Below are 25,132 nucleotides of genomic sequence, written 5' to 3'. Positions count from 1 at the left end.
CCCAGCGCCGCTCCGGGCAGCTCCGGCGCGCTCCCGCCGCCGGCTCCGGCACGGCGCGGCACCCCTCGCCCGGCTCCGGCTCCGGGCAGCGCCCGCCGCCGCCGCTCCGGCACGGCGCGGCACCCCCCGCCCGGCTCCGGGCAGCGCCCGCCGCCGCCGCTCCGGCACGGCGCGGCCCCGCCCCGCCCCGCTGCCGCTCCGCGCGTCCGGCACGGACCCCGCCGTCCTCCTCGGGGCTTTCCCCGGGACCCGCCGGGCGATCGCGCAAGCCCCGCCACGGGGCCCGGGCCCCCCCCGGCCCACGTGCTCCCGGCCCCCCGCGAGCCCCCAGGGCCCCGGCCCCCCCCCCGGCCTCGGCACAGGCGGCCCCCACCTCCCCCGGGCCACCCCCGCCTGGGACGGTCGCGGTCCGAGGGGCGCCCGGCCCCGCTCACCTTCTCCCGAGGGGCAGCCGCAGCCCGGCCACCGCTCTGCTCTGCTCCGCTCCTGCCTGGGCTCCCACCGGCCCCGCCGCGGCCCCTCCCCCGGCAGCCCCCCCTTCCCAGGGAGGGGCCGTCGCCATCAGCCTCACTGCCCGCACCTGGGGCTCCTCCAGCCCCGGCCCGCAGCTGCGGTACCGAAATCCCGAATAAAACTCCACAACACCCATGGGAAGTTCAGAAGCAGGCGCTTCGTTTATGGAATGAAAGATGTCAAAGTAAGATGACTCTTGACGAGCTGTTCACTGGGGTAAAAATACAGATTTTAATACCCGTCTTATTTTAGTTCTAAGACTTGGCAATTGCCAGGTATCATCTTTTCGATTTACCCAGGTCCACCGCCGAGGCCACAAGGGAGATTTCTTCCAGAGAGAGGATAGAGTTATTAAGTCTAAAGTCCATTATTTGCTTTTGTCCTTCAGGAAGAGGTGAGTGGAGCATCTATCATCACTATTCACCCACACAGTTAACCCTAAACTTTTCACCTGTCCTTTAATACAGTCACTTCCAAGCTAATTTTTTTCCATTATTAAGAGGGGACCCAGGATCATTTAAAATATTATTCTACTTTCTACAAATACATGCCCCATCTTAGAGCTTTAGCTACTAGAGAAAGTCTTTGGATTTTGGGGTCAGAGGAGTTGCAAGTCTAAACTTTCATACCCTTCTCTTTAGGATGTGTGATTTTTCTCTGTATGTCTAAACCAATCTAAATTTCCCTAGATGGTCCTGACTCTGGGTGGATCTAACAAGGATCCTGGAACTCCAGTAAATTCTAAACATCGTTTTATATTTTAAATATGGTCCCAAGTTCCTTTCTGCACTTGTCTCTACGGTTTTGGCAACTGACAGCCCCAAGGGGTCTTTGTACAAGTTTCTCCCGAAGGGCGATAAATTTATTCTTTTGTCCGTGAGGTGGATGGTTTGGTAATGTTATAATTCAAAATGCTATAATTCCTTCTTTCAAATTTAAAAAAATAATTGCCTTTTAAATCCATCCAATTTAATTTGCTAAAATGATTCTCATTGTTCTACGTCTTTTCTCAAGTTTTGGTTAAATTCAGTGTCAGTATTCTCCACGGAACTAGATTTTCATCTGACTTTGGAATCGGAAGGCAGGCTGTTATCGAGGTTAAATTTTGTGTCTTTACAAAACTTCGAATCAATTCCAAAACTAGAATTTTTTTTTTTTAATCAAAATTACAGAAACGGTTAATATCAAGATTAATAGCTCAAACAATAATTGTTTCATTTTGTTTATCTTATGTTTAGAACCCCTCAAAAAAAATACTTAAACCCTATAACACACAAAAAGATTACTGCCCTTGACAATATTCCTAATAGCAACCCCAATATTATAAACTTTACACAATTGTTTTCCCAAATAGATAACGTGAAACTTACTTATAGGTTTTCAGTTTCAAAGGGCCAGTTTCTTTAGACTTCCAATTTCCTGTTGGTGCTTTCTTTAGTCTTGAATAATGAAGCCAAGGTTCTTCGCCCAGACCTTTACTGCTCTAAGTGTTGTTAAAATGACTCGATACGGTCCTTTCCACTTCTCAGTGATTTTATATATATTCAATCTCCTGGTCGGAAGGGATGCGCTGCTACGTCCAATTCTAAGGGTCCAGCTGCGGAGACATACTGACGAAGTTCTTGAAAAGAATTTCTCAAAGAATTCATAACACCTTTTAAAAACATATCTCCAAAGCCACTCCAGATACTCAGAACATAGGACTCTTGATACGGTCTTTCATATAACATTGCATAATGACTTAAATTTTCTTTCTCTTCTGGCTATACTCTGATTCTTAATAGAGCCATGGGTAAGGCTTTAACCCATGTGAGTGAGTGAGGTTTCCTGACAAATTTTACTCAACCGTTGCTTGAGGGTATAGTTCATTCTTTCTCCCCATCCCCCCCCCCCCCCGCCCCCTTGCTTGTGGTCTATATGGGGTGTGATAGTCTCAATCTATAGATAATACTTTGCTCGACTTGTCTCATCATCTTTGCTATGAAATGAGGGCCATTGTCAGATGACATTCTTACAGGCACCCCATAGTTTGGTATTATCTCTCTGAGCAAGACTTTAACTACTTCTCTTGCTTTGTCGGTGTGACAAGGGAAAGCCTCGGGCCACCCAGTAAAGATATCCACTAAAACTAGGGTAGATCCTTCTTTTCAAGGCAATTCTATAAAATCAATTTGCTAGTATCCCCCTAAAAAATTTCCTTATTTAATAATTCCAAAGATAATCTTATTACTGATTTGGGGATCATTTTATATATAAATTTCACATCCGCTTATAATTGTTTAAACAATCTTTGTCATATTTTACTTTCTGTTCCCCGACATACTTTGTTATGTTCAGCTCGGGCAATTTCTCTTATTATTGTGGGCGGGACTATTATTTGACCTGTCGGTGTTACAGCCTGTCCTGTTTCATTTTGTTAGCCTGCAATCTAACAATTAATTCTTCCATCTTTTTCATTATAATTTGGAGTTTCTTTAGGCAATTTTATACTTTTCTCTGGAACTAGCGCTAGGATGCCTTTTTCTGCAGCCTCTTTAGCAGCTTTATCAGCCAGTCGGTTACCTGCGTTAGGAACAGTCTTACCTAACTGGTGCGCTTTACAGCGCGTTATCGTGACTGCTGTTGGTTTTTGAACGGTTTCTAACAATTTCGGTATTTGTTCTGCATGCTGAATGGTGGTTCCTTGTGCAGATAACAGTCCTCTCTCTCTCCATATTGCTCCATGCGCACGTACTACTCCAAAAGCGTACTTTGAGTCTGTCCAAATGTTGACTCGCTTTCCTTGACTTAGTTCCAGAGCTCGAATAAGAGCTATCAATTCAGCCTTTTGGGCAGATGTCATCGAAGGCAAAGTTCGCAACGCAATTACCTCCTCGGTTGTTATTGTCTATCTGGATAAACGTTTTCCTTCACAGATGAAACCGCTTCCGTCGGTATACAGTTCCCAGTCTGCTGCTTCTAGCGGCACATCTCAGAGATCCAGTCAGCTGGGGTAAACTCTTTCGATTGTCTGCAAGCAGTCACGTTCCAGTTCTCCTTTAACTTGATCAGTTGTTGAAAACGCAACAGGGTTAACGGTGGTAGTAGTTTTTAAGTAAACATCATCTTGTTCCAGCAACACCACTCGGTATTTCAGCATTCTGCTAGGGGATAACCAATGCCCCCCTTTCTGTTTTAGCGCAACAGTTATCGTATGGGAAATGTACAGCGATCCTTTGTCCTCAGGTGAACTTAGGAGCTTCCTGGATCAGTAGCGCAGTTGCAGCGACGGCTCTCAGACGACCAGAGCATCCCAGACTCACGTGATCTAATCGCTTCGAGAAGCAGGCCACAGCTCGCCCACTTGGCCCTAAATATTGGGCCGGGATGCCCAGGGCTATACCTCTTCTTTCGCGAGTGAAAAGTTCAAATGTCTTTGTGAGATCCGGCAGGCCTAGGGCTGGCACCCCTATTACAGCCTGTTTCAATTCCTTGAAAGTAGCTTTCTCGGCATCAGTCCAATCCATTGTTTGAGGTTTTGAGCTGCTCCTATAAAGGTCGGACCCGCAAGCCACAACTGATAATCGACAGGTGACACCACGCAACCGTTCCCGGAAATGCTCTTCATTAATTTGTTAGTCTTGGGTTCGGGGAGACGACAAATTGCCTCTTTGCTCTCAGTTCCTAATTGTCTCTGTCCTTTTAGGATTTTAAAACTCAAATAAGTTTCTTCTTTCTGGGTTATTTGGGTTTTTTCTTTTGACACTCGCTATCCACTGATTCCCAAAGAGTTCAAAAAGTTAATAGTTAACTTTGTGCATTGTTCTTCCATCTCAGCTACAATTAACAGATCATCCATACATTTCAACAAGATTTCTTGATTATTTTCTTTCTTCCAAAGCTCTAATTCTCGTGCCAATGGATTTCCAAAGATGGTAAGACTATTCTTAAAGCCTTGAGGCAAGACTGTCCGTGTATATTGTCTTTTTCTCCCAGTCTCAGGATTTTCCCATTCAAAAGCAAAAAGCTCTTGACTGTTGGGATCCAAGGGAATACAGAAAAAGGCATCTTTTCAGTCTAACACTGTGAACCATTCTCGTTTCTCTGTTAGGGTTGTTAACAAAGTATAAGGATTTGCTACTACCGGATGAATATCTTGTACTATTTGATTTATTGCTCTGAGGTGTTGAACTAATCTATAATCTTTTTCATTAGCCTTTTAACAGGCAAGGTCGGGGTGTTATATTTGGATTCACATTCTGTTAACAATTTATATCTTAAAAATTTTTGTATTATCAATACTAACCCTTTCCGGCTTTCCAGTTTTAGGGGGTATGGCTTAATTCTTAGCGGATTCGATCCTGGCTTTAAATCCAGTCTCACAGGTTCTGCTTTTTGGATTTACCGGGAACTTCCCAGTCCAGACGATTGGAATTACAGCATTATACTTTGACTGGTATGATCTTCTGCTTTCGGTAACCATCCTGTAACAACAAAGCCACTGCTTCGATACGTTTAGTTTCTGGAATTAAAATTTTAATCTCTCCATTTTTTAATTTAATTTCTGCCTCTAAGTTCTCCAGTAGATCTCCCCTTAACAGGAGTTTAGGAGAATTTGGCACATACAAAAACTGCTGAGTGACCCATTGCTTTCCTAATTTCGTTGTTAAAAATTTAAAGAAGGGTCTAGTTTCTCGTTCACTTGTTGCACCAACACCACCAATTTCTTCAAAACTTAACTCTCCCTCTAAGGTATTTAAAACTGAAAAGGTGACTCTAGCGTCAATTCATATTCAATTTTCTGTTCTCCCAGTTTAGCTGTAACCAGAGCTTCTGCTGGGAGACTCCCCTCCGGTCCCCGTCAGCTGCGTTCACTTAAAAAGAACAAATCGACAAATGGCACTTCATTCCATTTCCTCTCTCTCCTACAAAACAACAGTAATTGCAATATAGTATTATAACTCAAAGTTCTGTTTGTTTCCCATTTTTCCTGCAATTCACCCCAGTGTGCCAACAAACATCCCAACGGTGATGTTTTTGGTATCTTTTCATCAGCAGTTCTATTTCCTGCACTCTTATTCTTAAACAATTTTGCTACATTCAAATCCCAAATCCCAAACAAACGCAAATGACAGTTGTCCCAAATAATACACAAAGTCCAACCCAGCAATAGCTTTCGCTTACGACTTAGGGGCAGACGCCTAGGCTTCCACTGCAAACGGGTACCCTCCAAGCCCCAACCCTGCGAAGCTTTCGCCGCGCCTCACGGGCAGGCTTTCCAAACAAATTCCAAAGCAGCAGCGCCTTACCTTTTTTCCAGGGAACGCCGCGAGGAGCTTTGTGAGTCGAGGGCGACGGTTCTCCCCGAGAATACCTCGGCGCCGGCCGGAGTTTGATCGACACTCGATCTCGTCCGGTCTCACTCGCAAGGTCCCGTCTGGGTCGCCAAAACCGTTACCGAAATCCGGAATAGAACTCCTTAACACCAACGTGAAGTTAAGAAGCGGGCACTTAGTTTATCGCAGCGCTGGGGACACGGGGGATCGCTCCTCCAAAGGCGTGTCCCACTTAGTATCAAAATCCGTCAGTTTTTACAGACTTTTTCTGTCAGGTCATTGTTACATAAGCTCTTTCCGTAAAAAGGCATACTATGCTCGTTCTTAAATTTAACCTTTCTAAGGATTGGTCCTTTGATTATATATAGCCTTATCAATATTCTTCTTTAAAAACAATCATTGGTCAGTTACACTTAGCTCTACTGACTGGAATCTTCGATACTCAAATCAAGATGGGAAGGGTAAGGGGGTTTCCAAGCAGCAAACTGGCGTCCACGACGGTTTCCTTCGTTTCTTGAAACGGAACATAGAAAAACCTGTAACTTCCTGGTGAGGTTTCTAGGGTTAGCTATTTCCAACCTTAACAATATTAAGGTTCCGATAGTCACACGTAACGCAGTTCCTAAAGTTTCTATGGCTACGTTTCAAACGTAACAGTCCTATACGTTACGCTTCACAATTTTACTTCTTAATCAAACCTAACTCTTCTACGTGATTAAATTTTGATTTCTTTACCAGAATATTTGCAACAGCTGGAGCCCAGCAGGAACAGGGGGGGCACGGCCCGACCCCCCCCAGCGCCTCACCTCCTCCTCCCCTGGGCTCCCTCACGGCCCCTCGCCCCGTGCAAAGGGAGCGCAAACGCAGCCCGGAGGGCAACGGGGCCGGCCGGCCGGCCGGCGTCCGTTCGGTCAGTCGCGCCTAACGAGTCCTGCCAGCGAGTCCGCTCCGGGGCTCGGGGCCCCCCCCGACGCTCCCCCTGCCCCTGGGACACCTCTGATAGCATATTTCCGTACATTCTGTATGGCACGTCTAAATCGTTTTGGATGGTTTTAATATTTTGTACCAGCCGTGGAAACTGGTTTGCTGCTAGGTGACTGTAAAAGTGAGATTTGGTAAATAATTATTAGAAATCTTACACTAACGCGATGATTGAAACAATAGACAAAAGTATAGCCAAGCAATTAACTAGCAGAGGTAGGTACTCCTAAGTTTTGCAGTTCTTTGCTCTTATGACTAGATGAGAACAATGCTGAAACTGACCGCATGCGATTGAAACTGCGTTAAGCTTCAAGATCAGAGAACCAAGGACAAGAATAAAGACTTCAAGGACAGCCAGCAAGAACTTCAAATGGGTCGGTGGTCGCAAAAGCAGCCCTTCGTCTCAAATGGATCCTTCATTGCGCGTGATCGGATGTAGGCAGTGCTATGATAATCAGTTGCCATCATTTTTATGTATACGTATACTAATCTGATTCATATGCAATTAGTTAGTCTATATGACCTGTTTGTGCTAAAGGTGTGGCACGCACGCTAGGTGGAACTATCCCCCGTGCATCCAGCGCTGCAATGAAGAATGCCTGCTTTCTAAAACGCCAAAACGAGCCTTAGAGAGTTTCTTGGACCGGCTTTTCAGTATCAGAGGTACAAGGGAGGAAAGGAAAAAAAAAAAAAAAGCAGCGGTGTGGGAAAGAGAGGGGCAGGGAGGGACCAGAACGCAGAAGAGGGGAGAGAGAGACAGGGCCCCGAGGGCCCGGGGCTCACCACAGCTCTCTTTCTTGGCGCTGCCAGCAGACTTTGCCAGTTCAGACGCTTCTTTCGGCTCCTCTCCCGCTCCCCTCCTCTTCCGTAACTCCGGCTGCACGGCCGTCCTCCCCCTAGGAGAACACGCGTCTCACAGGTCTTGCAAGACGAGGCTTCCTGGGCACGGAGCCTCGCTCGCCCGCACGCCACGCGGCCGTACCGCACCGTACCGTCGGTGCTGCGTACGGACCCTGCGGTGCACCCTGGCGGTCTGACCTGCTGTGGACTACGAAGAGGGATCCTTCCACAGGCGGAGAGGCAGGCGCTCTCTTGCCTGCAGCGGGAGGCAGCTGCCGGCCGGGCGGCCGGCCGGCCTTCCATTTCTTCTTCTCTACCTTTCTCTGGCCTCTCCAGCTTCAGCCGCAGCAGCTCCTGCCCACAGCCAGTAAGTGCCCTGCCTGTCCCTTTGTGCTCCCACGCCGCGCCGCGCCACGCCACGCCGCGCGGAGAGGGAGGCCAGGCAGAGACAGCCCATGCAAGCTTTCCTTTCCGGCGGCGTTTCCTTACCGGGAGGAAGCGAGGAGCGCGGCGGCACCTCCCGCCGGCGCCGCATTGCCGGTACCGTCGGACGGCACGTGCGGGACGGGGGCAGCCCCGCGCACTCGCAGCCTCCGAGCTGCAGTACCGAACGTTGGTCACGAGGTGGCGGAAGAGAGCGGCGGCGAAAGGCGCCGCCAGCGCGCATGCGCGGATCCCGAGCTCCTGTGCCGCGTTCTGGTTGCCAGGCAACAGCAGGAGGGCTGCAAAACGCGCAACCGCGCATGCGCGGCTCCCGAACGCCAGGACCGCCTTCTGGTTGCTAGGCAACAGCACGAGCGCCGTAAACCGCGCCATCGCGCATGCGCGGTTGCCGAGGCGTCGTGTCGCGCTACGGTTGCTAGGCAACAGCGGCGAGCGCCGTAAAAGGCGCGCCGCGCATGCGCGGTTTCCGAGCTGCGGTACAGCGTCTCGGTTGCTAGGCAACAGCACGAGCGCCGTAAACCGCCCCACCGCGCATGCGCGGTTGCCGAGGCGTCGTGTCGCGCTACGGTTGCTAGGCAACAGCGGCGAGCGCCGTAAAAGGCGCACCGCGCATGCGCGCCTCCGAGCCGCCGTACAGCGTCTCGTTGCTAGGCAACAGCACGAGCGCCGTAAACCGCGCCACCGCGCATGCGCGGTTGCCGAGGCGTCGTGTCGCGCTACGGTTGCTAGGCAACAGCGGCGAGTGCCGTAAAAGGAGCAGCGCGCATGCGCGCCTCCGCGCTGCCGTACAGCATCTCGTTGCTAGGCAACAGCACACGGGCCGTAAACCGCGCTACCGCGCATGCGCGGTTGCCGAGGCGTCGTGTCGCGCTACGGTTGCTGGGCAACAGCGGCGAGCGCCGTAAAAGGAGCAGCGCGCATGCGCGCCTCCGAGCTGCCGTACAGCGTCTTGGTTGCTAGGCAACAGCACGAGCGCCGTAAACCCCGCCACCGCGCATGCGCGGTTGCCGAGGCGTCGTGTCGCGCTACGGTTGCTAGGCAACAGCGGCGAGGGCCGTAAAAGGCGCGCCGCGCATGCGCGGTTTCCGACCTGCCTTACAGCATCCTCGTTGCTAGGCAACAGCACGAGCGCCATAAACCGCCCCACCGCGCATGCGCGGTTGCCGAGGCGCCGTGTCGCGCTACGGTTGCTAGGCAACAGCGGCGAGCGCCGTAAAAGGCGCGCCGCGCATGCGCGGTTTCCGACCTGCCTTACAGCGCCTCGGTTGCTAGGCAACAGCAGGAGCGCCGTAAACCGCGCCACCGCGCATGCGCGGTTGCCGAGGCGTCGTGTCGCGCTACGGTTGCTAGGCAACAGCGGCGAGCGCCGTAAAAGGCGCGCCGCGCATGCGCGCCTCCGAGCTGCCGTACAGCGTCTCGGTTGCTAGGCAACAGCACGCGGGCCGTAAACCGCGCCACCGCGCATGCGCGGTTGCCGAGGCGTCGTGTCGCGCTACGGTTGCTAGGCAACAGCGGCGAGCGCCGTAAAAGGCGCACCGCGCATGCGCAGTTTCCGAGCTGCCGTACAGCGCCTCGGTTGCTAGGCAACAGCAGGAGCGCCGTAAACCCCGCCACCGCGCATGCGCGGTTGCCGAGGCGTCGTGTCGCGCTACGGTTGCTAGGCAACAGCGGCGAGCGCCGTAAACCGCGCCACCGCGCATGCGCGGTTGCCGAGGCGTCGTGTCGCGCTACGGTTGCTAGGCAACAGCGGCGAGCGCCGTAAAAGGCGCACCGCGCATGCGCGGTTTCCGACCCGCCTTACAGCATCCTCGTTGCTAGGCAACAGCACGAGCGCCGTAAACCGCGCCACCGAGCATGCGCGGTTGCCGAGGCGTCGTGTCGCGCTACGGTTGCTAGGCATAGCGGCGAGCGCCGTAAAAGGAGCAGCGCGCATGCGCGCCTCCGCGCTGCCGTACAGCATCTCGTTGCTAGGCAACAGCACACGGGCCGTAAACCGCGCTACCGCGCATGCGCGGTTGCCGAGGCGTCGTGTCGCGCTACGGTTGCTGGGCAACAGCGGCGAGCGCCGTAAAAGGAGCAGCGCGCATGCGCGCCTCCGAGCTGCCGTACAGCGTCTTGGTTGCTAGGCAACAGCACGAGCGCCGTAAACCCCGCCACCGCGCATGCGCGGTTGCCGAGGCGTCGTGTCGCGCTACGGTTGCTAGGCAACAGCGGCGAGGGCCGTAAAAGGCGCGCCGCGCATGCGCGGTTTCCGACCTGCCTTACAGCATCCTCGTTGCTAGGCAACAGCACGAGCGCCATAAACCGCCCCACCGCGCATGCGCGGTTGCCGAGGCGTCGTGTCGCGCTACGGTTGCTAGGCAACAGCGGCGAGCGCCGTAAAAGGCGCGCCGCGCATGCGCGGTTTCCGACCTGCCTTACAGCGCCTCGGTTGCTAGGCAACAGCACGAGCGCCGTAAACCCCGCCACCGCGCATGCGCGGTTGCCGAGGCGTCGTGTCGCGCTACGGTTGCTAGGCAACAGCGGCGAGGGCCGTAAAGGCGCGCCGCGCATGCGCGGTTTCCGACCTGCCTTACAGCATCCTCGTTGCTAGGCAACAGCACGAGCGCCGTAAACCGCCCCACCGCGCATGCGCGGTTGCCGAGGCGTCGTGTCGCGCTACAGTTGCTGGGCAACAGCGGCGAGCGCCGTAAAAGGAGCAGCGCGCATGCGCCCCGCCCCAGCTGCCGTACAGCCTCTCCCTTACCAGGCAACAGCGGGGGCCCAGCCACACGCGCCACCGCGCATGCGCGCCTCCCGAACGCCAGTTCCCACCTTCGCTCGCCGGGCAGCAGCACCCCCGCAACGATCCTCTTCTGAGCATCAGCTGGATGAGACACCACTGACAGCTCAGCCCAGTAGAGACCAGCCACTTACTGGGGGCACAGGGCTTACGTTTCCCTGCCCTTTCCCCACTCGCAGCCCGGGCAGTCCTCTTCATTGCCTCCGTTCCAAAAAGCACCCGAGTGGCTGGAGCCTTTACAGCAGTCAAGCGCAAACAACAGACAATGTGGGCGGTCGCTTCTGTCCCTGCCCCCCCACCCCATTCTCTAGAGAGGAGAAGCAGCACAGGGAACCTGCAAACGGCAGGGGGGGTTGCCCTGGACCAAGCCCTAGGGACTGCTGTATCCGTCTGCACGTGGCATCAGGGTTGTGGGAGGGACAGCAGCCAGTCAACAGATACTGGCGAGAGACTTAAAAAAAACAAAAAAAAAATAACGCCTGGTTCAGGTGACAGCCTGAAGGCAGGCCACGAGAGACCCAAAGCTGCTTCGTGCCAGAGGGGCAGCTCTGTTCAGCAGGAAACGGCGCGTCCCAGCGGACCAGATGCGAGCGGCCGACCTGCAAGTGAGCGATACCCTGGCGATCCTGGGGCTCTCTTGGGGTGGGCGCACCTTTCCTCACCTCTGTGCTATCACAACTCTGCTCTCCTAATCCTGCACGCACGCAAGGCTTCTTGGGCGGGGCTTGTCTCTTATCGAAGAGACGCTGCACGGTGTTACTTACCGCCCTGCCCTCCAGCGTGCAAAGTAATTAGACGGGAAGCAGGGAAAGCAAGAGAGGCGCGTCGGGATATTAGATGTCCTCAGCAGATGACCGTAGAGCCCTCGAGGTTCCACCTTTGCTCCCTACAGGAGCGTGGCTCCGCACTCCTTGCCGCTCCCGCCAGCAAGCGTCACAATTGCCCTTTGCTGCCTGCAACGCGCCGTACCTGCACGGCCCGAGTACTGCTGCTTACGGAGCAAGAGGCGCTCGCTATAAAGCGGCAATGAAGAACAAGGACGGCCCGTCAAGACGGCAGGAGGAACACAGAGAGCCTCCAGCATTAGCCAGGCAGGGCTTCCAACTCACCTCGTGTCGTGGTTTAACGCCAGCCGGCAACGAAGCCCCACGCGACCGCTCGCTCGCTCCCCCGCCCCCAGTGGGACGGGGAGACAATCGGAAGGGCGGAAGTGGGAAAACTCGTGGCTTGAAACAAAAACAGTTGAATCATTAAAAAGAAACAACAACAACAACTTGTAAGGAAAAGAAGAAAAAAAATGACAGAGAATGGGGCGCAGGCAGCATGCCAGGGGTCTGAAGCCTGACGGATGATGGGGGGGGGCGGGTGTCTGGAATACGGAGGAGGGAAGCGGGGGGGGGGGGCAGGAGATAGGAGAGCAGGGGATGCGGGGGGAAACAACTCGCGTGGGTGAAGGGGGCGGGCCGGAGCAACAGGGGGGCATATGGGGGAGAAACACACACGGCGGGAGGGTAGGGGAGGGTACAAAGGTGCACGGGGGGACACGGGTGGGGATGACCTACCCCAGGGAGTCCACCCGGGATGATCCACAGCAGGTAACTCACCTGGGATAACCCGCAACAGAGAATCCACACCGGGAGGACCCCCAGCAATGCCCCTCAAACTGCCTGTGCTTCATCCCCAATCTTCCCCAAACTGGGGAGTTTTCTGCTTTTTCAAAATACTCAGTTTGGGGTGTGTTTCAGTGCTTTTCCACAACATAAAAAGGGGAGATCTTTTGGTTGTGGTTTTGTGCATGAAAACGGGGTGGGTTTTTTTGCTTTCCAGCTGCACAAATCCAGGCGGATTTGGCTTTCCCAGGAGTCCCAAATTCGTTCGGTTTTTTCCCGTTGCAGACCCAGAATCAGGGGGTTTGGGGTTGTCCTGGTTTCGGCTGGAATAAAGTTAATTTTCTTCTGAGTAGCTGGTACAGGGCCATTTTGGATTTAGGATGAGAACAATGTTGACAACACACCGACGCTTTAGTTGTTGCTAAGCAGTGTTTATACTAAGTCAAGGACCTTCCAGCTTCTCATACCGCCCTGCCAGCGGAGGCTGGGGGTGCACAAGAAGAGTCGCTGAGCTAAAGGAGGATTCCAGGTAAACAGGTCAGCTCGAAATACACCAGCTCCTTTAAAAGTTAAGAGCGATTTGAACGCTTAAAATCAGCATTTAGGCTAATCGATACCATTTTGAACACCTTCTTAGCATACAAGTAAACACTCTCGCCGGTGTTGGAAAACGTCTCCTCCCTTCCTTACAGCACGGCTGCAGGGAGATAACCCTGGGAGGCTGCGGGACGAGGTCGTACGCAATCAGAATCTACGCTTACAGATCCACCGCAACAGCTACAGCCCTTGCGCTGCTGCTGCTGCTTTGCATCTTGCTCGTTTGGTGAATAAAGCTGAAAGTGAAGTGGAAAACTTCAAAAAGCAAAATGAAAAATAAAGAATAAATCTCAATAATTCACTTTACACTAAAAGGGTGTGCCCATGTTTATATACATCCAATAAAAATACATTATTGAAGCAGTAACTCACCAAAACCACCTCAGGACTCACTGTCACTAGTTACAAGGCTGCTGATGCTTCCTGGGAAAACCTGGAAAACACACGGAAGCGACGCCAGTTTGTCCTGTTTCGTCCGCGTCTCTTCTTTGACCTTGATTGCTTTTAGTACAGGTGCTAGTTATCTCAGTAAGGTTGTCGAGTACTCCTATAAGATATTTAAAAAAACTCATTGACTGCAGAAGCATAAAGCTTTTATCGTGAAAACAAAGCCCGTTTCTTCTGAACAGCTGAACTCTTACGAACAGTTTCTCCCCTCTTTTAGTACAAAATTATTTTCACGGTATCATTTACTAGTAAGCGCACGGAAACAGAAGATTACACGCTTGCAGGAAGAGGAAAGAGACAGAGGGAAGTCAACCTGGCGTAGGCGTAACGTGCTCCAGAACAGACCTTAGTTTTAGTATTCGTATTAAAATATTTCACAGAAAAAATGTGGAAGGAGAGTTGGCACATTCTTAATGTTAACTTCAAAGTCCATACTACAAGTACCTTTGGAAAAATGCAGACACACATCGTAGGCGTACCTTGTACTTGCAGACCACTACGGAATCTTTCCATCTGTCTTGTACTTTCACGGCAGAAGAAAGGGCAACCACGGTGAAATGGTGGCAGCTGACATCCACCTGAGAGAGGGGGAAAAAAAACCCCAACAAACAAAAAAACAAAACAAAACAAAACTTTAGCATAAAACTGGGTAGGAATCCAAAGCTGCCTTTTTTTGTGAAGGTTTGTGAAGACAGTACGACTGAGCAGAGCAAAAAGTATTTTTGCATCATCTTCGGTACAGCTGTTGACACAGGCCACTAAAGCTTTTGCATTTTTCAGACAACCGTGCCTTTTTTTTTTTTTTTTTTTTTTTTTGACTCATTGGTAACTTTAGTTTCACTAGAACTCACTTTCCTAGATACACGCAGGTGACAGACAGAGACCTACATACATTTTCTCAAGCCTTAGTATAGCCAAGACTTCATCACCCTATATGTCCTAAGTCGAGTATTTTTGCTAAAGAGCACAGCAACACATCTGTCCTTGTGAACTGCCTCGTTGCAAAAAAGGAATGATTTTTTCCAGGCCGTTGCTCCAAACGGTCAAGATCTTTTAAAACCGCAGTTGTGCCACCAAACCCGCTCAGGGTCCCTCCTAGCTTTTGACTGCCCTGAGATTTAACAGGCACAGGCTCCATTCCATCTTCCAACAGCAAAAATACGTTAACGCTCTCGGACCCAGAGCGCAACCCTACGGATGTCCACACACTCACCCCTTGCCGTTTTGATGAGGAGCCACCGAGCATCCCTGCGAGCACAGCTGCACGCGCCAGATCGGTTTCACCTACGCCGCCAGTTACCGGTTTCGGTGAATGTAGTTTCTGACGCTTTAAACCGAAAACCGTATCTCGATGCTTCGCCACAGTAGAAACGACCCATCGCTAGAATGCTACAAAAACGCAGTAACACAAGTTGCAAACCCGCAGCAGCAACAGCTCCAGAAATATTTAGACCAGGAACAAGGGAGAAAAATAAAACAGCTTCATCTCACGCACAGGGGAGCGGCAGGCAGAGAAAAGGGTCGGCATTCTGAGCCCTAACAGAAAACGGGCATTCTCCTTCCATTCCTCAGCCCGTCCGTTAAGGTCTCAATACCGCAACGCTACTACGGCAACGTCGAGAGTAGGGAACAACAGCCCTGCCGCTGGACTTGCCATTGACCCATGCTATTTACGTAGCAGGATGCGTACGCAGAGGGACGCGTTTTGCCACACACAACCCTGAACTTCCTGAAAGTTGACGTTTACCAAAAAAAAGCCATTTGGAACATATTGCCAAACAACATTTGGCAATAAAGCTTTGATGCGTTTGACACACGCAAATTTTTGGTCACTTGCTATTTGCTTCCTGTTGCTGCCGCTGTTCTTCCTTCAGAAATTCTACTTGTAGCCAAGTTATTCACTACTGGTTCAAGCATTTGCCTTCCTGGTATTACCAGCACATTCACAGAGGCAAGTAACTTAATTGCTCTTCTACGATTATCCAAACGACAATTACAGCCATGAAAGAGAAGGAGAGGTCAGGCAGCAGAAGAGCTCTGCAGGCTGGCACCAGTCAATAATGCACTCTCTAAAAACAAACAACAACAAAACAAAACCGTGACCCTGTATCCTTCTTTTTTTTTTTTTTTTTTTTTTTTTCTTTCAGAGCTCATCCCTGCCTCAGCATTTTGTCTCGTCGGAGCATGAAGCGCAGGTGACCCGTACCCTGACGACTTTTGCGTGTGATGAATGCCTGTTCAGAAATAGTCCAGATCTGCAGGACCGGTGTCATTTTTATGGTTTTAATCATCATAACTCAGATTTTATTTACTCACGCATTTGTGAGGAAACTAATTAACTTTTAGACACTGCCTCTCCTTTTTTTGGGGGGGGGGGGGGGGGGGGGGGGGACACGGGGACGGGGGCGGAATGTGCTAGAGACTGAAAAAAATTACGATTCAGAGCTCCCAACCATGACAGAGTGGTGGAGAAAGCAATGAAAGCAAAGACCAACAGCAGCAACATTAACTGAAAGTTGGCTTTAATTCCGATCACGTACTTAAGCGACTCTCCAAGTCTACGCCTCGGTCCGAGGAACGACTAGTCCTTTTTTGGAAGAACAAACTTTTTTTACTTACAAGTCCTAGACTGAAGACGCCGCTGAACGGAATGGGGATTGTGCCACGGGACAACACGCCATCACCACTCTTAATGGGGAAGGAAAAAAAAAATCAAATAAAAATCAAGTTTAAGTACCAGTTTCCATCATGTTTCACCCATTACATTTCTACTGGCATCTAGGTGCTCAAAAGTGAACTACAAGGACACCACATATTCCTAAAAATTCAGTTATACATAAAAAAATAAAAGGCTATCTCCAACTTGCCCATAAAATCAGTATGAACAGAGAGAAGAGAAACACTCGACCCTAAAGAAGCTAACAGGCAGCTCTGAATTTACCAGACATGAATTTTCGTTCTTTCACCTGAAACACAAACATATCAAGGGACCAGTTCAGGAACCGGGCACGATCTGTTACAGCAATTTTTCCATCAGCTCCTCTGCACTAGCAGCAAATTTGCCTTTTCTGTGGGTTTAACGTGGAGCATCTGTAGTGCCCTCGAACTCGCAAGTGTTTCTCTCCGCTCCCCCAGCCCGATACGTGCGATTACCTGAGCGGCAAGCGGAATTAACCACGCAGGATTTTCTTCGTGTGACGCGGAAGGTGACGCTGGGAAAAGAGGAGACAAAGAAATGAACCTGCTTGTCACACCCAGCCAACGGTGAAAAGACAGGGGAGGATTCTGCCGGAAGGGCTCTGCACCCCAGGAGCTCCCACCGGCCGGTTTCTCTCCCCTTTGCCCGGTACCGAGGGGACGACGACACCTCGCCCGCGCCCCCTGGCGGGGGGGGGCTGCCCCAGGAGAGCCGGGGGACCCCCACCTCGCTTCCGCCCGCGGGAACGGACCGGGCGAGACCCTCCACGCAGAGAGAGGAGCGTGGCGTGGATCGCATCCCCGAGGGAAGAGGCCGGGCTCCCCGCTGGCAGAAGGACAACTCACCTCCCCGCTGCTCGGAGCCGCTCGCTGCGGACAGCCCTGCCTGCGCCCGGCCGCTCTTCGGCCGTGCTGGGAGCGCGGTCCGGCCGACGGATGCTCCAGCGAAAAGACGCTCCAGCTCATCGCGCCTCCTGCTCGTTACAGCCGCAGGTACTTTTGCCTCTGGCTAACGCACGCTCCAGACAGCGGACACCCCGCCTCGTTCCAGCTCCCGCTTGCTACGGTTCTGGCTCACTGAAGCCCCAGCTCCGCACTGAAGCTCCGGCTGATTTCAGCTGCTTCTCCTTACAAGCTCCAGCTATGTGCAACGGCCTGGGCTTTCCATAAGGTTGTATATCAACTGCTGTCAAAACCGGAGCAATAGGATTAAAGAGTTACACGCCGTATAAATATGCGTTAGTTTGGGCGAACTTCGGCGTCCGACACGACCAGACCCCCATCTCCAGGGAGGGTCCACGCACCCTGCCCACCCCCCGCAGCTCCCCACACCCTCCCACCCGCCTGCCAAACCAGCCAAGCCAGCTTCCGCTTTTGGCCCCCACACCAGCTGACTCAGTGCCCATTTGGGAGCCAAAAAACCCAGCTGCTGAGCCTGTTCTCAAGGCCCAAAAACGCAGGGCCGGACCCCTGTTTCTGGGCCCAAAGCCGCACAGCAGCTCGGTCTGTTTCCGAGCCCCAACAAAATCAGCCAGGCGAGCCTGTTGTCAAGCCCCAGGAACAGAAAACTTGGGTCTCCATTTCTGGACCCCAAACCAGCTGACCCCCTTTGCAGCCCCCGTGGGCAATGCTGGGGGGAGCGTAGCCACCCCACAGCCCTGCACCCCCGGGGCCCCACGCGCAGTTTTGGGGAGTGCTCAGGACCTGCGGAGGGCCCGGCCCCACACCTCTGCAGAGCAGCCCCAGCACAGGCAGGGTGTCGCTTCATTACTGCCGTTTCAGGCTTTATATCCCCGGCATCACCGCCAGCGCCGGCCGCGCACCCCAAACCCCCCAGCCGAAGCACCCCCGCGGGGAGCCGGGCCCAGCCACCCCCAGCCCGGCCCCGCTCCAGGACCCCCCGCCGGTAGCAGCCGGGGCCCTTCCCCGCCCCTGCGGGCACCGGGACCCACCCGCTGCCGCAGGAGCCCCCCCGGGCCGCCGCTGCCCGACCCGCGCCGGGAGCGGCAGGGGCCACCCGGCCCCAGCGAGGAGCAGCCGGGGACGGGATGGGGCTGCGCCTGCTCCCGCTCCCGCCCCCAGCCGGACACGGGCTCGGCCCCGAACCCCCCGCAATGACCCCGGGGCAGCTTCCGCCCCCGCCGGCCCCGGGAGAGCAGAGCCCGGACCCGCCCGCGGAGGCTCCGGCCGGGGGATCCCACCTCCGCCACCCGCCGCGCCTCCCCCGCCCCGAGGCGGCTCCCGCTCCCTCACGGCCCGGAGCGGAACGGAACCTGGGGCAGCCGCTGCCGCTCTGCTGGCCCCGCCCAGGCGTCCCGGCCCCGCCCCCAGCCCCGCCCGTGTTCATTACAGCGATGGGGAGCAGGATGGAGGGCTGGGAAGAGAAAAATAAAACAAGGGAACAGAGAGGGAAAGAAAGAACAAACAGGGACAGGGAGAGATAGGCAAGGAGAGGGACGGGGACCAGGACAGCGGGGAATATATACACAGAGAGGGACAAGGAGTGGGACATGAGATTGCAGAGAGAGGTACAGGGAAGCGGAAAGAATGACAGAGAGAAAACGAGGCGGGTGGGGAGCAGGTCAGAGAGCTGGAGAAAGACAAAATACTGCTGGGGAGCAGCACAGGAGAAGAGAACCAAAAGAGATGAATGGGAAGCAGGGCAGTGGGATGCAGACAACAAAAATAATGATAGGCAACAAGACAGAGGGATTGACAGAGAAGTGAGGGAGAGGGAACAGGACAGCGGAATGGAAGGAAAAAACATTGATGAGCAACAGGACAAAGGGATGTAGAGAAAAGGGAGGAGGGAGAGAGAAAAAAAGATGGGGATAGAGCATGGGACATGGAAAGACAAAAAGCTGGATAAGGAACAGGACGGAGGGACTGAGGGTGGTGGGGAGGGGGGAACCAGATGTAGATTAAGACAAGAGATGGAGGAGGGGAAAAAACAGTGATGGGCTGCTGGACAGAGACAGACGAAGAAAAAGTAGGGCCAGAGTAGGGAAGACAGAAAGGAAAAAAGGGACAGCTGGCTGGACAGGGTGTTATAACTAGAAACAATGAGACAGGCAGCAGGACAGAGGCATAAAGGCAGAAAAACCAGGGAGAGGAAGCAGGACGGATGGTGAGGAAAAAAAAAAAAAAAAGGCCAGGGAGCAGGACTGAGAGATGGAGAAAGAAGCATTACGGGCAGAGGGATAGAGACAGGAAAGCACAGGCTGGAAGGATGGGGCAGGGGGGAACAATGGATACAGATTAAGACAGAGTGACAGAACCCAGACAGACAGCAAGAGAAGGAAAAAAACAGTGGCAAGCAGCAGGCCAGAGAGGGGGGCAGGGGGAAGGAAGGACAGGGGGAAGGAGAGAGGGATACAGAAGACAAGTGAGGGACAGGGAGCAAGAAAATGGGATACAGAGAAAAAAAAAAAAAAAAGAGGGATGGGGAGCAGGACACTGGGATAGAGAACAAGTAAGAGCAATGGGGAGAATGACAGGGAGATGGAGCCAGAGGAAGAAGAGGGACCGAAAGCAGGACAGAGAAATGGAAAAGGAAAATTAGGGATGGGGAGCAGGACAGATGGGTCCTGGAGAGACAACGAGGGACCCACGTATAATGACAGAGAAAGAGGGAGGAAGGGAGGGAAGGATGGATGGCGAGCAGCACAGCAGGATGCAAAAAGAAAGAGAGGAATGGGCAGCGGAGCAGAGAAATGGAGAAAGAAAATAGTGGTGGAGAGCTGGAGAGAGAACTAGAAAGAAAAATAAGACAAGGGAGAAGACTGAGGAGGAGCAGAGAGAGAAAGGAAGGAAGAAGGATAAGGTCAGAAAGGTAGAAAAGTCAAGAAAAATAATAAGGATGAGAAGCCCTGCAAAGAGATGGCACAAGAAAACATAGGGTCAGTGAGCAGGACAGAGCGATAGAGATGGAGGGGGAAAGGAGAGGAGGGAGGAAGGAGGACAGGGACAGGGTGCAGAACACACAGACAGAGAGAGAAAAAGAACAGGGAACAGCAAAAAGGGATTGAGAAAGAAAGAAAGGGTCAGATCTGTACAAAAAGACCAAGAAGGGAAAATTAAAAAACCAGCAACGGGCTAGAGGACAGAGGCAGAGGAAGATAAAGGGCCAGGTAGCAAGAAAGAGCAGGAGATAAAGGGAAAAAGTCAGAGCTGGTTGGACAGGGAGGTATAGCAACAAATGACCAGACAGGCACTGGGACAGGGAAATAAAGACAGACAAACCAGGGACAGGAAGCAGAACAGAGGGACAGTGAGAGGAAACAAGGGGCAGGGAGCAGGACAGAGGTGGAGAAAGAAGCATTGGGGCAGAAATATAGAAAGAGAGAAGAGACAGGAAGAGGGATGGGAGACAGGGGTGGGTGGGGACAAGGAGCAGGACACATTGTCAGAGGAAGACAGGGAGCAAGACAAGGTGATACAGAGAGAGAAAAAAGGGACAGGGAAGCAGGACAAAGTGGAAGACAGGCAAAAAGAAGAGATGGGGACTAGGACAGAGATGGAAGAGAAAAAGCCTAGGATGGGCAGCAGGACAGATAGCTGGAGAAGGGAAAAAGCACTGAGCTGTAGGACAGAGATGGATTGAGAAAACACAGTGACAGGGAGCAGGACAGTGACAGAAAACAAAAAAAACCAAAGAGGGAACAAGACAGAGAATGGGGGGAAAGGCAAGGAGGAGGACAGGGAAACAGAAAGAAAGCGAGAGGGATAGGGAGCAGGACAGAGAGATGGAGCAAGAAAGGAAAGAAGGATGGGAGGCAGAACCAAGGGAAAGAGAGACAAGGATGGGGAGCAGGACAAAGGGATGGAAGAGGAGAAAAAAATAGTGATGGGCTGCAGGACAGAGATGAAGGAATTAAAAAACAGACACAGGGAGCATGACAGAAGGACAGAGAGAGAAAAAAGGGACAGAGAGCAGGCCAGCATTAGAGGGGAAAAAAACAACAGTGATGGGCAGCAGGAGAGAGATACGGAGAAAGTAAAAAAAACTGAGGAAGACAGAGAGAAGGGACAGCTAGCTGGACAGGGGGATACAGTTAGACAGGATAGGAGAGGGAATGGGACAGAGACAGAAAGACAGAAAAGATAGTGAGAGGAAGCAGGGCAGAGGGACAGCAAGGGAGGAAAAAAGGGACGGGGATGTGGATAGAGATGGAGAAATAGGCAGCACGGACAGAGGAAAAGAGACAGAAGGAGGGACAGGGAGCTGGGCAGAGAAAGAAGAATCAGGACGGGCAGGACGGAGATAAAAAACTGGGATGGTCAACAGGACAGAGAGGAATATGAATATGGGCAGGGAGTGGGACAAAGGGACACAGCAAGAAACGATGGGACAGGAAGCAAGACAGAGTAACAGACAAGAATAATGACAAGAGACAGAGAAAGACAGAGAACGTGAGAAGCATAGGGGGTTGGAGAAAGAGAGACAGGTATTAGGAGCCCTGCAGAGAGACAGAGGATGAATAAAAAAGGGCCAGGGAGCAGCACAAAGGGTCAGAGAGAGTAAGAGATGAACAGGAAGGATGACGGGGACAGTGAAATACAGAATAAAAAACCAAAAAACCAAAAAAAAAACCAAAAAAAAAACCCCCCAAAAACCCAGCAACAGCGAGCCAGACAAAGGGATAGAGAGAAAAAGAGAAGGAAGGAGAGAGAGATAGGAAGGCAGGGACAGAGCAGCATGTACAGGCACAGAGAGAAAAAGAATGCCAAGGAACAGGCCAGAGAAATTGTGGGGGGGGAAAAGAGACGGATGCATACCAGGACAAACAGATGGTGTCGTGGTTTAACCCCAGCCAGCAACTAAGCACCACACAGCTGCTGTCTCACTCCCCCCCACCCAGCAGGATGGGGGATAGAATCAGAAAAAAGAAGTAAAACTTGTGGGTTGAGATAAGAATGGTTTAATAGAACAGAAAAGAAGAAACTAATAATGATAACACCAATAAAATGACAATAATAATAATAAAAGGATTAGAATATACAAGTGATGCACAACGTGATTGCTCACCACCCACCGACCGACGCCCAGTTAGCCCCTGAGCGGCGATTCCCCCAGCCCCACTCCCCCCAGTTTATATACTGGGCATGATGTCACATGGTATGGGATACCCTGTTGGCCACTTTGGGTCAGCTGCCCTGCCTGTCCCCCCTCCCAACCTCTTATGCCCCTCCAGCCTTCTTGTTGGCTGGGCATCAGAAGATGAAAAATCCTTGACTTTAGACTAAACATTACTTAGCAACAACTGAAAACATCGGTGTGTCATCAACATTCTTTTCATACCAAACTCAAAAACATAGCACTACACCAGCTGGTAGGAAGACAATTAACTATCCCAGCTGAAACCAGGACAGATGGAAAAGGAAAAAAAACACCTATGGGCTGCAGGAGAGAGACAGAGGATGAAAAAAAGGAGGGAGAGGGAGCAGGACAAGAACCCAGAGAGAAAAAAAAAAGGGAGCAGTCAAACAAGAAATAAAGGGAGAGAGGAAAAAGGAGCAGGACAAGAGAATAGGCAGAAGAGGAGAGGTACAGGGAAGAAAAAAAAAAAAAATCACAGCAGCTTGGGAAAAAAAGGGCCAGGAGAGAGGCAGGGAGGGACTGAGACTCACCACAGCTCTTGTTCTCAGCACTGCCAGAAGCCTTTGCCAGTTCAGACGTTTCTTTCGCCTTCTCTCCTCCCTTCCTCTTCTGTAACTCCTGTCACTTGACTGTCCCCCACCTAAAAGAATACATGGATGTATCACAGCTCTCATAAGACAAGGCTTCTTAGACACGTAGCCTCGCACACTACGCAGCCATACTGTGCTGTTGGTGATGCTTACAGACCCTGTGGTACACGTTGGTGGTCTGACCTGCTGCGGACTACGAGGAGGGATCCTTCCGTACGCAGAGAGGCAGGGTCTCTCTTGCCTGCAGCGGGAGGCAGCTGCCGGCCAGACGGCCTTCCGTTTCTTCTTCTTTACCTTTCTGCGGCCTCTCCAGCTTCAGCAGCTCCCGCCCACAGCCAGTAAGCGCTCCGCCTGTCCCTCTGCGCTCCCGCGCCGCGAGGAGAGGGAGGCCAGGCAGAGACAGCCCACGCAAGCCTGAGGCTGCTGCAGTCAACGGCATCCCCAGGGGACGAACGGACAACCGCACCCACAGCGTGGCCTCTGGGAGAGGGAAAGAGGCAGCAGTGACCGTTATTACCGCAGCTCGACCCTGGCCGGAGCCCCTCCTTCCGCAGGGGCTTCCGCAGACGCCGCTCGTTCCCCGCGCCGCTGCTAACGGCACCCCCGTTAAGGGAGACTCCAGACCACCGCAGGGCCAGCTTGCTGCCCTCGCGACAGGGCTCGGGGGCTGCCTGCGGCTACAGCGCAGGCTTCAGGGGAGGGGCTGGAGCTGGGGGCAGCCGCACGGGCCGAGCGGGGCCGGGGGAGCTCTGGCGACTCGGGCGGGCGCCCGCTGGCCGCGCCTGGGGGGTGCCCGCCTCCGTCCCCTCTTCCCTTCTACCGGCTCTCGGGGAACTCCCCGGCACCGCCCTGGCCCGGCTCGCCTCCGGCGGACCAGGAGCCTGCCGCGGCGGCAGCTTCGCAGCTTCCCATCCCGCCAGCGTGCAGGAGGCACCCCCGCCCCCGCCGGAGGGGATCGCTCGCCTCACCCGCGGTCCCGGCGCTCGCCCGCTGCCGCCGAGACCCGCGCTCTGCTACGCGCCGCCACGCTGCTCCCGGGGATCGCGCATGCGCCGCCCGCCGACGGCGCGCCGGAGGGGCCGCAGCCGGCGCGCGAACGCCGGGCTGCACTTCCACATTTCGGCCACGAGGCGGCGGCGGCGCTGCTGCTGCGCACCTGAGCGGTGCAGTTCCGCGCTTCGGCCACGAGGCAGCAGCAGCAGCGAGCGGACGGCGGGGAGGCGCGTGCCCAGGGGCGGCCCCGGCGCTGCAGTTCCGCGCTTTGCGCGCCGAGCGCCCGCCGACACCGCGCGCCTGGGGTGGCAGCGGCGTTTCCTTACCGGGAGGAAGCAACGAGCGCGGCGGCACCTCCCGCCGGCGCCGCATTGCCGTTACCGTCGGACGGCACGTGCGGGACGGGGGCAGCCCCGCGCACTCGCAGCCTCCGAGCTGCAGTACCGAACATTGGTCGCAGGGTGGCAGCGGCGAGCGCGAGAAAAAACCGCCACTGCGCGCGCGCGCCTCCCCAGCTGCAGTACGGACCTTCGGTCGCCGGGCAGCAGCGCCCCCGCAACGATCCTCTTCTGAGCATCAGCTGGATGAGACACCACTGACAGCTCAGCCCGGTAGAGACCAGCCACAGGCGGCAACTACTTACTGGGGGCACAGGGCTTACGTTGCCCTGCCCTTTCCCCACTCGCAGCCCGGGCAGTCCTCTTCATTGCCTCCGTTCCAAAAAGCACCCGAGTGGCTGGAGCGTTGCTGTCCTTTGCATTGGACTGCTTTAAAAGTCTAGGGGTTGCTCCTGTCCATGCCCCCCACCCCATTACCTGGGGAGGAGAAGCAGCACAGGGAACCTGCGAACGGGGGAGGGTGGGGGTTGCCCTGGACCAAGCCCCAGGGACTGCTCTATCCATCTGCATGTGGCATCAGGGTTGTGGGAGGGACAGCAGCCAGTCAACAGATGCTGGCGAGAGATTTTTAAAAAAATAACACAACACAGGTGACAGCCTGAAGGCAGGCCACGAGAGACCCAAAGCTGCTTCGTGCCAGAGGGGCAGCTCTGTTCAGCAGGAAACGGCGCGTCCCAGCGGACCAGATGCGAGCGGCCGACCTGCAAGTGAGCAATACCCTGGCGATCCTGGGGCTCTGTTGGGGTGGGCGTACCTTTCCTCACCTCTGTGCTATCACAACTCTGCTCTCCTAATCCTGCATACAAGGCTTCTTGTGCGGGGCTT

General features: G+C 53.6%; 1 protein-coding gene and 1 long non-coding RNA gene across 3 annotated transcripts; one reads left to right on the top strand and one right to left on the bottom strand.

Moving 5' to 3' along the window:
• Window positions 1-729: 729 nt before the first annotated feature.
• On the top strand, window positions 730-5,259 carry LOC128141056 (uncharacterized). The gene is made up of 3 exons (XR_008234882.1): window positions 730-907; window positions 1,203-1,247; window positions 4,878-5,259. It is a non-coding gene; the product is annotated as an uncharacterized LOC128141056 (long non-coding RNA).
• Window positions 5,260-12,895: 7,636 nt separating this feature from the next.
• On the bottom strand, window positions 12,896-24,649 carry LOC128141052 (uncharacterized). 2 transcript variants are annotated; one of them, XM_052785615.1, is made up of 5 exons: window positions 24,438-24,649; window positions 23,211-23,396; window positions 22,857-22,966; window positions 14,009-14,107; window positions 12,896-13,515 (listed from the first exon to the last, which is right to left on the bottom strand). In XM_052785615.1, the coding sequence occupies exons 1-5, from the start codon at window positions 24,484-24,486 to the stop codon at window positions 13,465-13,467; spliced, it is 495 nt and encodes a 164-aa protein (XP_052641575.1). In that variant the 5' UTR covers window positions 24,487-24,649; the 3' UTR covers window positions 12,896-13,464. The 2 variants fall into 2 exon arrangements, with proteins under 2 accessions (XP_052641575.1, XP_052641573.1); XM_052785613.1 differs by lacking the exons at window positions 22,857-22,966; window positions 23,211-23,396; window positions 24,438-24,649 and adding an exon at window positions 18,428-20,064.
• Between the last annotated feature and the right edge of the window lie 483 nt (window positions 24,650-25,132).

This window comes from Harpia harpyja, chromosome 4 (assembly GCF_026419915.1).
Source record: "Harpia harpyja isolate bHarHar1 chromosome 4, bHarHar1 primary haplotype, whole genome shotgun sequence".
In the NCBI taxonomy this organism is placed as follows: Eukaryota; Metazoa; Chordata; class Aves; order Accipitriformes; family Accipitridae; genus Harpia; species Harpia harpyja.
The sequence above is the reverse complement of the archived record's forward strand: the minus strand, read 5'-3'. Positions and strand labels throughout refer to the sequence as shown.

What these genes read in the sequence shown, in the direction of transcription:
- LOC128141052 (XM_052785613.1), bottom strand. Translation starts at nt 19,413, where the DNA reads ATGCTTCTTTCTCCATCTCTCAGTCCTGCTCCCTGGCCTTTTTTTTTT. An exon ending in AGGCGCGGCGGGTGGCGGAG is followed by an intron (nt 14,108 to 18,427) that starts GTGGGATCCCCC and finishes CCCCTCTCTCAG; the next exon opens with GTGGATGTCAGCTGCCACCA.